The 12080-nt window shown below is 37.0% G+C and overlaps 1 protein-coding gene across 6 annotated transcripts in view; it reads left to right on the top strand.

Moving 5' to 3' along the window:
• Window positions 1-12080, top strand: part of NFIB (nuclear factor I B) — a 228270-nt gene that overhangs the window by 156467 nt on the left and 59723 nt on the right. For all 6 annotated transcript variants that reach the window (XM_006194235.3, XM_006194236.3, XM_014567297.2 and 3 more), the window contains exons 4-6: window positions 863-931; window positions 6736-6856; window positions 9789-9907. In XM_006194235.3, the coding sequence (XP_006194297.1) occupies window positions 863-931; window positions 6736-6856; window positions 9789-9907 (309 nt within the window). The remainder of the gene's footprint in view (window positions 1-862; window positions 932-6735; window positions 6857-9788; window positions 9908-12080) is intronic.

Here is a 12080-nt window from a genome sequence, read left to right on the forward strand (position 1 = left end):
CACCTCCTTTGCACGGATGAGAACCTGGGGATGTGACAGGTGTTTGTGAGTCTCCATCTCTGGTCCTGCACTTTGCCAGACCAGCTACCAAACATGTCTGCCTTACTCAGATCCCGACTTGTGGGCTGCAGCCACCGCGGACCCTGTACCTAGATGTCACAGAAGGGTCAGGAGGCATTCCTAGAGATCTGGATTCAGCTCCATTTGCTAGAAAAAAAATGTTCTTGAAATGAAGGGAGCCCCAGTGGCAGCAAGGGCGAGAAAGCAGTGAAGCCATGCAAGGTATATTAAAGGTGCACAGAAACAGGCCTGTGCGAAGTGTTTGCTGGGTGTACAAGTTCTGCTTTTGTGTGGTTCATGACGGGAACAGGAGTGGGAGTGCTGGTAACAGCAACTCACTTTTCGTTAATCAGGGAAGGATTTGTGAAAGAACAGTGGTTTCAAGAGATCTTTGAAGTATTTCCAACAAGGTGCTAATTGTGGTTGTGGTTTTCCTTCTCCTTTCTTTTTTTTTTTTCAATGGGTGGACTTTAGTCTACCAGGTGCTACGGAGCTCAGGGCCCCTGAACCTTCCTTCCCTGTGCGTGGGCCGTGGCAGATAAAACCATACCCATTGCCCGGGACATTTTGAAAGTTAAAAAATTTTTTTCCAAAGAGATTATTTAGCATCTAAACTTTAAACTTTTGTTTAAACAGACACAGTTTGCATTCATACGAGTTTTACTTTTGCATGTCTTTGATGTAAGCATACTTGATTTTTGTTCTAACCTTTGGTTTAAAACACTTGAACAAATTCTAGTGTTTAATCATTTATTTGCTTCCTGCTTATGTTAATCTTTTTCCTCTTGATGTTTATTTTCAGGATACCTTGAGGATAGTTTTGTAAAATCTGGAGTCTTCAATGTATCAGAACTTGTGAGGGTCTCCAGAAGTAAGTAAACTGTTATTTATCCCATTATACAGTATGATTTAAAATATTTTCTATTTTGAACCTGAAATACAGTATAAAGAGAACTGTGTATTAGGAGAATTTGAGTTTTAAAATCTCCGACCTTTTGATGAAATCGTAAGTGAATAGATTTGGTCTGATTTCCTAAAATATTTGCATTTTTAAATCACCAAAACATTTTGTAGTACAAAAATAATTTGGAGTTTGTTCTGATCGCTGTTACTGGTATTCATTTAATTCACTGTTCTCTCTGTGACCATAGATGGTCATTTATATCAAAGGAAGTGTGATTAATTAAATGTACTCAGTGTTGTTATGATAACCCACATAAGTTTCCTGTAGATAAGTGCTTTTTCATTTTGCTCGCATTTTGCTGGGGGCATGGAGATGTACAGGATATACACACTAACATGCAGAGTGTGGAGCGATGCAGAAATTAACTTTGCAGATTGCAGTTGGATATAGATAGAAAGCATTGTTATCCAAAACAATATCCAATTGTTTTAACTGGCCACCTCACCTGAGACACCACTCTTGGCAGGCTCGATGAGAATTTTCTTGGGTAAGTTCACCTGGCCAGCTAACTCACCAGGCAAGGGGGACGTTTCCTTGATCCACTCCTTTGTTTATCACTGTGTATGCAGATGTATGTCACATGCATTTCTCTTCTTACTGATGATGCCAAAATGCTCTCTTCTCTGATTCAGCTTGTTTGTGTGCCTCTGAAGGGTGTATTTTCACCTGACATTTGGAGAGAGTGTCACAGTGTGAAGTGATGTTACTCCGGTGACATAGGGGCACTCTGGTCCCTGTCTGAGTTGTGGTTTTTCCCTTGGGTCAAATTCAGAGGTCGTGAACAAGAATTGTGATGATCCAAACAGAGCAAACCAGAATGAGTTACTGAGGGTAAGCGTAGGTGGGGCTTTTAGCATGGTGTTCAGTGAAGTAATCTCCAAAGTGGTAGGTGACTGTGTCTTTTGAACTGTAGTTTCTCAATAGGCTCAGATTTCCAAAGTGGCTGGTGCCAATAGCATGTGTCTCAGAGAGCTCTGTAAGTGAACTCCGAAGACCTTAAAGAACTTACTCTTTCTGACATAATTCTGCAGTGGGTAAATATGTGCCCCAGAAACTTCAGTCGTGGGTCTGTTGACTGGGGGGCCACATGGGAGGCCACAGACTGGTATCCCAGGTCCCTGTAGCTGCAGGGTTCCTATTGGCTGGGCAAGAGGATTCTGATGGTCTACCTCACTGACCAAGGCGATGAGTCTGAATGTGTTTTACCCAATCAATATGTGTGGTGCAAAAGCCTTCGGTATTTGAACTTTTGTGTTTATTTCTGATTTGGAAAAGAATGTGCCTGACTTACTAACGCTTGATGGCATCGTGTAAAAAAGGAGATATTTGAAGATACACATGTCTGCACACACGTGTTTCTGTGTGTGTGTGTGTGTGTGTTCCCCCACACTACTCTTTGGCACAGAGGCTATGCTGCTACAGTAATGAGGCATTATAAAATTATTTGTTTAAATGTGTATTTTACAAAGTTTTATGATACATTTTCATCATTCTTAAGAGAAGGACAGTAGAGTCATCTGCCAGAAAATATGACTAGTTCCTCATTCTGGGTAACATTATGCCAGTTTCTATAGAGGGAGAGCCACATGAGAACTTTAAAAGCCCCGTTGGTATTCTGAGAAATCTGAACTTGAAATATAAAACAGAGATTTAAAAATGCCTTCCTGTAACAGTTCACAAATGAGGTAAATTTAACATACATCGTTCATTCTTTCTTAATTCATACTGTCACCTCTTAGAGGTTTTTAAGTTATCTGTTACAACAAACATTACTGATTTGTAATTAGTACATTAATTATCCATACTCATTCATTAGCTGATTTATTCAGCAAACATGTATTTTCTAGCCCATCTGTAAGTAGGTGTCTCTGAAATGTTCAAGAAGTTATTCTCCTAAGTGTTCTAATATATCCACATTATAATCTTATTTACACAATTGAGCTTCGTTGTTTATGAAATAAGGATTTGCTAAATAAACATGAACTTCAGCACCACCCCCTTGCTGTATATCACAAATTCTGACTTCTTGAGGGTTTATGGTATGTTAATGGTTTCTGTCCTCTGGGGTTTTACTATCGTATGACCCTCTAATGTGTGTGTTGACTTTAGCTAATGAAGCTATTCAGTTTTAGGATAGCAATCTTTCTGTTGAATGATATTATCTCCATCTGAAAAGTTGATTTAGGATCAGCTTTTGGAGTGAGGAGAACAATAAGAGAGATTAAGGGTTGGCCTCTAACCCTTAGAATCTGAGGCTCTTCTGAGCTCGTTTCTAAGAGGATATTGGCGGCCTCTTAAACATGATTTGCAGCCTTCAGGCTTCTAGCTGCTCTCCGGGAGAGGTGCTAATGCTGATCTTTGCATCTGATGTAAGTTTTTCCAGAGGCTTTTAAACAGGGGTATCTGCCTGGGACTGGCTGTTCTCATACACTTTGTCATTGCATCAGTTTGGTGTATGTGCTGTTTTAGCATTTGGCCATGTTTACTATTAATCTACTTTTGTTTCTATGATCTCTCATTTAGTGTCAAAATGCACAGTGAATTTTACACTGCTCATGTATACACCTGTAGACAAATTGTGTTTGTTTTTGTTTTGCTTTGATTTTTTGCTGAAGCAATGACTAAATTTTCCATCTTGTTTCCCCCGGTTTTATTGAGATGTATTTGACATATTTAAGGTGTAGAGTTTAAGGTGTAGGGTATAATGACTTGACTGACATATATGATGAAATGGTGACCACAGTTAAGTTTACTTAACATCCATCATCTCACATAGATAGAAAAAAAGAAGTGAAAAATGTTTTTTTCCTTGTGATAAGATCTCTAAGGATCTACTTTCTTAAAAACTTTCCTATATTTCATACAACATTGTTAACTGTAGTCATCATGTTGTACATTATATCCCCAATACCTACTATTCCTATAACTGGAAGTTTGTACTTTTTGACCACCTGCCTCCAGGTCCCCCTCCCCCAGCTTCCACCTCTGGTAACCACAAATCTGATCTCTTCTTCTGTGAGTTTGGTTGTTTGTTTGTTTGTTTAGATTCTACAGATAAGTGAGATCATGCAGTATTTGTAGACAAATTGTTTTTATTGCTTTCTCAATACTTTAGAATAATCCTTCTGCAGCAAAATTTGGGAAAAAAAATTTCCAAAGATTTTAAATGATCATTTTACTATAAATTATACTTAGTGTGTTTATGGTCAAGCAATCTGTGTTAACTATGAAGCCACATGTTTATTAAATTAAAACTATAAATCTTTGCCGGAATGTTGCTTGAGCTTAATAAATTGTAAATAGTTGATAAAAGATACAACATGTAAGTTTCCTGTTGGTGACTCAGTTCTTTGAATTGTATCTATTACTGCTGTGGGAAGCCAAACAGATTGCTTACTTTCACTGAGCCCCTCAAATGCCTCCTTCTAGCACATACCCTGCTTTCCAATGTCACATAGAACATGGTTCTAATAATAAACTTTAAAGCATGTGGTTACTGTGGGATTTCTTACCTTGCATTTTTTTGACATCTGGTGTACCTCAAGCCACAAGAAGCTGCTACATTTTAACCGTCCAAAGAACTCAAGCCATTAGGCATAGTTACACGTTGAATACAATTTTTTTCTGTATAAAATGAGGCTAAAGTGTATTATATGATATGGACAGCCAACAGAAGGCTCCAAAGTTTTAGAGCTGAGACTCATCTTGTACGTACTGATTTATTTAATTTTTAATAGGGAGAGATAGTCACTGTATATTCCTTGATTATTTCTCTGTAATAAAGCCTGCGTCTCCTAATCATATTTTCTTTAAAAATATTTGAAGTTAATCATGGCCTGCCTAAGATTGTAATACAGTTTCCACGGGTAGTGAATACATTTCAGATGTTTGTTTAAGAGTCTGGGTAAGAAAAATTCTTTGAAAATCAGCTGCCTCTTTGGAATTTTATGCTCAGCTTGAGCTTAGTTTGGAGAGAGGGGAAGATTAAGTAGCCTCTGAGCTTTTAGAGGGAATCTCAGGGTCCCTAGAATGTTGTCACCACAGGCCAGGGTACACTCTCTCTGTCACTGGAGTTTTGAAAGCCCGATAAATAAAAAGGTGAAGAAATAGAAACTATTCTTGAGCGTCGCCCTTTGACACCAGCCTGGCTGGCCTCCATGTTGCTCGTCATCCCGGCCCATGACTTTGCTCCAGTAGCAACACTGTTGAGAACAACCTCCCTCTAGTCCCTTACTCCTTTACTAAAGCCCAGGGCCAGCTCTGGCTTTTCCACAGATTTCTTAGACCATTCAAGCTTGTAGTGGATTCTTCTTGCCTTGAAATCCTACCACATTTATTGATCACATTATTTACTTGGAAGTTTCATTATAGTCTTCATTATACTTCAGTGTTTTTGTTTTCCATGAGCATTTTGTTTTCCCAACTTGTTACCCAGTATGTCCTACTAAGGATGGCAACTATCTTAGACTATTTTGTACTCCTTACATGCAGCACCTGCCAGTAATGGACACAGTAACTTATTGAATGAACAAAACTTTCAACAAATTTGTATCTTTTCATCTGCCTTTAGCATGTTTTTGAACTGTTTCTCTAGCCTGCCAGGGAAGAATTTGGAGAGGGGAAGCAAGGAAAGAAGGGAGCTCACAGTTGCTAAACACCTATTAAGCCCTAGGCATGAGGCGGGGCTTTTATCACTCCTTACCTCGTATCATCCTCTAAATGATCATATGTGATAGGTTATTATAATTCTCAATCTTACAGTTCAGGAAACTGAGGCACATAGCTCGTAAGTGGCAGAGGAAGTTAAAACTAAGACTATCTCCCAAGACTCTACTCATTCTGACACAACATACTGCCTCATGGATTTATTCAAGATGTCTAGAAACCAATTTTTAAAATTTGAAAAGATATAATCACAGAAACACAGAAAGCAATATTTAAATTAAAAATCTCAGTTCATAATATATCAGCGAACTCAAAAGATTTCTTGATTTATAAAATAACTCCTTGAAGTATAAAACTCCATGAGTATATTTTAAGTGACTGATAAAGTTTAGCATAAAAACTTTATTAAAAACAAAACATAGCTATTGAGTAAAACTGTACTTACCACTCATATATGATTTTGAAAAAAAAAATCTTGGCTTTTATGTCATATTAGTCAATTTTACTTCTGCGCCTGCCCTAATCTAAGAATTATTTATATGAAGTAATTATAAATATGATTTCAAATACATTTTAACATTAATGTTAATTTTATTATAAAATAACATTTCTGTGAAACTGTTCTAATTTGATTTATGTAACAATGACTTGGTTTTTGAGAGCCAACTTAGTACAAAGCACCTTTCTTTGTGCCAAGCAGCAGGCCACTTATGTTGTTTCCTGTGGTGCATATATAGGCTGGTGGGGTGACAGATGCAGTGACAGCTAACACACAGGAGTGAGGGAAGAAGGCTGGGCAGTGGGAGTAGGAGAAGTGGCAACCAGTGAGTATAGTCTGAGTGCCTCGAGTTTCCAGACTCGAACATTGGCATCTTGAGGATGTTTGCAAGCCTTATCCCAGTGGATGGTTGACATTAGAGTTTTAAGGTAAAGAGAGTTCCCCTCACCCTTGCCCAGAATCATGGAAAATATTATATTATTACATTTGAGTAGAGTTGCCAATGGTAAATGCCATTCCCAACGTTTCTTTTTGTTTTACTCCTCAGCACCCATAACCCAGGGAACTGGAGTCAACTTTCCAATTGGAGAAATTCCGAGCCAACCATACTATCATGACATGAACTCGGGGGTCAATCTTCAGAGGTCGCTGTCTTCTCCACCAAGCAGGTAACTGAAAGACAAGGAGCTCCTGTTCTTAGTCTGTATGCAAATAGGCAGGTAGGTAGATATGCAGATAGACAGGTAGGCAGGTAAAGAGAGAGGGGAAGTAAAGCAAAGAGTTCAAGACTTTTTGCTGATTTTACAAAGATTTTTTCATCTTTCCTGGTTAAATTTATTTTGAAAATTGAAAGTTAAATATAATTGTTCAAAGCATTTAAAACTAATCTTCGGGTGCGGACAAGGGAACTATGAAAATGTATTAATCTGATTTTTATTCTGTTCTGTAAAGTATCATAATTCTGCAAGTCAACTAATTCTTTTGGTGACTTTAAAAATGATGTTGCCATGACAAGGTCCCTGGTTTAGGATTGATTCATCCTGGTAACTCTTACCCTAATACCATGTCCAAGCTGGGGATGATGAAACATGAAAAATTAAATATGTCATTTACTTAACCTTAAAAGGCCTTATTCTAGGCTACAGGTTTGCCAAGTTCTTCAATTAGTCAATGTTCTTTGAATAATTTAGTTGACTCCCAGTTACCCATGGACGTATTGCCTGCTCTGAGATTTGGCTTAACCAGCCTTTGGTGGGAAAGAGCTACAATGAGGTGACTTTCTGCTTAGTTCTCTGTTGACATTCTCATTTTTCGTTCTTGACCTTCTAATTTTAACTTTCAGTACCATAGAAGGTTAAAAAGGGTCTCCTATTTAAAAGAGGGAAAATTAGCTTGGAAAGTTATTGTGCATAGAATTTCATGCTTTGTTCCATTATGATAGAATGATAGAAGAGGCCTGAATGAATGAGAAGGCATGATAAATAAATGGTATGACTTTATTGGAGTTTTTTTTGAGGTGGATCTTCATACAGGGAGACCAATCTCACTTCCAAAGCATTAAAAATACCCATGATCAGATAGATCATACATGAGTTCCAGAGCAAAATACGTATTTCATTAATATCAACTTTTAAAAAATAAAAAAATCTGGATAACTATTTTCCTATGCTATTCTCAATAACAAAATTAATTGCATTTGAATTAATTATCAGGCTATGCATATTTGCATATTTATTAACTAAGGTCAATTTTATGGCATTTATGGTCAAACTGTATTTTCATATAGTTAGACTGCATAGCAAGATAGTTGGGCTTATTATCATTAAAATTGTCTATTATATGGTGAGCTGTTAAAAATGGTTTAGTTTTTCTAACTTTAAAATTTGAGAGGTAATTTTTTTATTTTGTCTAATGGATTTGTATGTTGTCAACAGACCTTTCCTCATGATCATTCAGTATCAGATACTGTATCATTCAGGATAAAAAAGACTTAAAAATATTCCTCACTTATTTCCTTATGAAAATCTTTCTCCCTCACTTCAAGTTTTCATACATATTTACTCCTGATTCGCAGATGGGATAATTAGACAAAAGGAGTGTTAAAAACTACATTCTAACTTTGAATACCATACAAAGGAACTAAAGAACTACTATTTAGTCTCACTGTGGTTTAGCATGGATAGAAATTGCCATCTTCTACATCATGTTAATACTCTGGAAGTTTGAGTCAAGTTTTAATCACAAATATACCTCTGAATATACCCAGACAGGCACATGCTTCCGGGATTTGGAACTAACAAGTCCTTTCTCTGGTCAGACTGCTTCCATTAACACGCCCTGGGTAATTTACTGAGTTTCCCCAAATTTGTCTCCCCACTTGTAAGAAAGTGGAGAACTGGTTTATGTGTATGGCTTCTGCAGTCATTCCCAGCTCTGAAATCCTGTGACATTATGTGTATTATCACTGTACAAAGTTAATGCAGAAGATATCCTTTTTAGTTTTTACCTGCAGAGGTGTGAATAAGATTTTTTTTAATTAAGGAAAAAATATTCATTTTCATAATCATAATTAACTGTTTAAGAGGATTTTTATTGGTGGGGATATATGAAAGCAGTCTATCAAGCAATATGGCAGGTGCCATGGAGTAGCTTTTTAACCTCTGCTCTAAATATTTACTTTTCTTAATAATTGACATAAAATCATGTTTTCTTTTTTAAGATATATTATTTTAAAAGTATACCATTTGGTTTGAATTTGTCAATGGCCTGCTTTCACAGATGAGCTTATGAATAAAGGATCAGTAACCTAATTTTTTTTAGGAAAAGATAAATAAGTATATATGAAATAGTTTAAAATCAGTAAAGTACTACAAAATCTTTAGTATTATTAATTATGGGATTACTAATAATAATTACCATTTAATAAATGTCTTCTAAATGCCACATATTGCAACAGCTTTATGTTTAATAACTCATTTAATGCTGTCAACCACTCCCCTTTGAGCTAGGCTTTATTATGTCCATTTTATAGATGATTAAACAGTTTAGGAAGGTTAAGGAGCTTACTTACCTTTGAATTGATATGAAAGGATTATATTGTTAATGGCAAGTACTGTACAAAGGAATGTTACTAATATTGATAATAATTTTATGAATCAGGTACAATCTTAATAACAATTATTTGTTTATTTTAATTAATTAATTAATTAATTAAACTTTTTTTATTGAGTTATAGTCATTTTAAAATGTGTGAAATTCCAACAATTTTTAAATTAGTACACATATCACATTAAGAATTTACGATTTACTGCTGAAAATAGTATTTTACTACAGGGCGTATATTTCAGAAGGTGAATGTGAGACACGGTTAGGCAGGTACAGTTATAATATGGTGTAGTAAATGATACAGGCAACTAGGAATGTTTGCTAATCCTGCTGATGTCTTGAATACTTACCGTTATTTCAGAATGATTCTGAGATACTATTACTTGTGTTTATGGAAATTTCCATAGTAAGAATCTTCTCAAATTATATACTTTGAGATGCTACACATTGTCCTAGAAACCCCATTAATGTTAACTATCATCGTATTTTTAACAGCAAAAGACCCAAAACTATATCCATAGATGAAAATATGGAACCAAGTCCTACAGGAGACTTTTATCCCTCTCCAAATTCACCAGCTGCTGGAAGTCGAACATGGCATGAAAGAGATCAAGGTGAGTGATAAGGAGTTGCCTCTAGGGGCCGCAGAGTAAAATGCCAGCTCATTTTGTAAGTTTCATTTAGTCAAAATTTCGTAATTTAATCAATGTGGATTATATTTTCTTCATGACATGATTGTAGTAAAATTAGTTTTAAGGTGAAATACTAGTCAAGTGTTATTAAAGTTAAGTTACAAAAATCCAATAATTTTACAGGCTTAGTGGACTTTTTTTTTTTTCCCCAGGCAAAATGATCTTTTAGAACCCTCAATATGTATGTGATGGATTATGGTCTGTCTGTGTGAGTTGGCTGAATTGCAGCAGAAGCATAAATTCTGATTCAGTTAGATCAGTTTGCTCCTCTGTATGAGGTATCTTAGGGAGGAACCCCGAACTTGAAGTAGTTTGAAGATGCCAGTTACTGAAAGTTCCCATTTAAAGGAAGCCATACTTCCTGTGGAAGTAGACACAGTAAATGAAAGTAAGACACTTGGCGTGTGAGGCAATCTAGTTATTCTTTCTAGGTAAAAGTATAACCCAGTTCTAGGGCAGCTTTGGGGAAAAATGTAACTTTAAGAAATAGATATTATTTGGCTCTCTGAATTCATACTTAGCTCTTTGTTTCATTCTTAAAATCTTTTGGATTAAAGATATTTTATTAGACATACTCGTGCCTCTTTGCCGTAAGTAGAGGGCGATTATTAAGCATGGAAATAGATTAGCTGACTGCAACTTTTGCTGGTATGTGTGTATATGTGCAAATGTGACTTAAAGCAACAGCACAAAATGTCTTTGAAAATTGTCTTTTAAATCAAATTCTGCATTTTGTTAAAAATGTAAAAGACAAGAGCTCATTATCCATGGTTTTCAGCCCATGACTTGAGGGTGTGTAACTGAGGGTTGAGGAGCTGCATGTCCAATAATCTCAGGAGACAGGACAACGCTGAAGCTTAGCAACTCTTAAAGCCAAAGTTCAGGACTCCTTTTCTGCTGCTCCATGTTTGCAGACCAAATGCCATAGGGTTTAAAGAACAGTAAAAAAATCTTCATGGAGGAACTGATGTTGAGTCTGGTGGGTCTCCTTTAGCAGGCTGAGATTTTAACTAGTCAAGAAGGGGGGCAGCGTGGGCAGAGACAAAAGTGCAGACAAGCCCTGAGGTGGGGAAGTGGGTTTCTGAATGGCCATATGTGTGCCCTGTGGCTGGATGCCGTGGGTATGGATGGAAATAATGGGAAATGACGGGTCATTTTAAGGAAGGATTTGAAAATCAGCTGGAGAGTTTTGGCTCTGAGATCCTAGCCCACTCCCCCAATCTGTTCTTCCCTCAGTGAACCAAACCATCTTTTATAACATAATAATGTCGTATCACTCCCCTGCTCCAGTCGCTTCCTGCTCCTCTTAGGAGAAAGTCAGAATTCCCTCTTGTGACCAACAGACCCTTTTTGTCCTCTGACCTCTGACCACTGCTCCGGCCTCAGTGGGGCCCATCTGCTTCCTTCATGCACTTGAGCCCACTTCTTTGCGTAGGTTTGGAAATGCAACACTCCAGACCTTCATATAAGCCGCACCGTCTGGCTGCCACTGTTTTAACTCTTCATCTGGCAATTTCTTGGTCATCTTTCAGGTCCAGCCTAAGCTGAGGAATTTCAGTCTATCTCAGGCCTTTCTCTTTTGACACCCAATATTGTTCCTTCATTGTACTTATAATATGTACATACATATTTGTTTATGGGATTAATTGTCTGAATTTGTCTGCACTAAGGGGAAGGGACTTTATGGATTTTGGCTACTGTGTAACCAGCACCTAGTAACCACTCACAATGCTTGGTACATAGTAGGGGCAAATAGATATTTGTTGAATACGTGAATACATTGGGAGGCAGAACAGCAGTCTCATTAGTGAAGGCACAAAGTAACAGGTACTTCTCCAGACTTGCAGAAGTTACGAATAAAAACAAAACCCTCAACCGTTTATATTGTATTGCTTGTTTAACTGACATTGTCAGTTTTTTCTAAACAAAGCCGTATTTTCCCCGTCAGAAAATTGTTCTGGAAAAGATTCTAATGGTAATAATAATAACAGTGTGAATGTGTGGGGATGGAGGTATTGTTCAGAAGCGTAGGTGTTCTTTGTTTTAGAGAGTGTCACTTTGGAAGAATTGATTCCTCTTTCAGTCTTCTGAATAA

Source organism: Camelus ferus, chromosome 4 (genome assembly GCF_009834535.1).
Source record: "Camelus ferus isolate YT-003-E chromosome 4, BCGSAC_Cfer_1.0, whole genome shotgun sequence".
NCBI classification, from domain to species: domain Eukaryota; kingdom Metazoa; phylum Chordata; class Mammalia; order Artiodactyla; family Camelidae; genus Camelus; species Camelus ferus.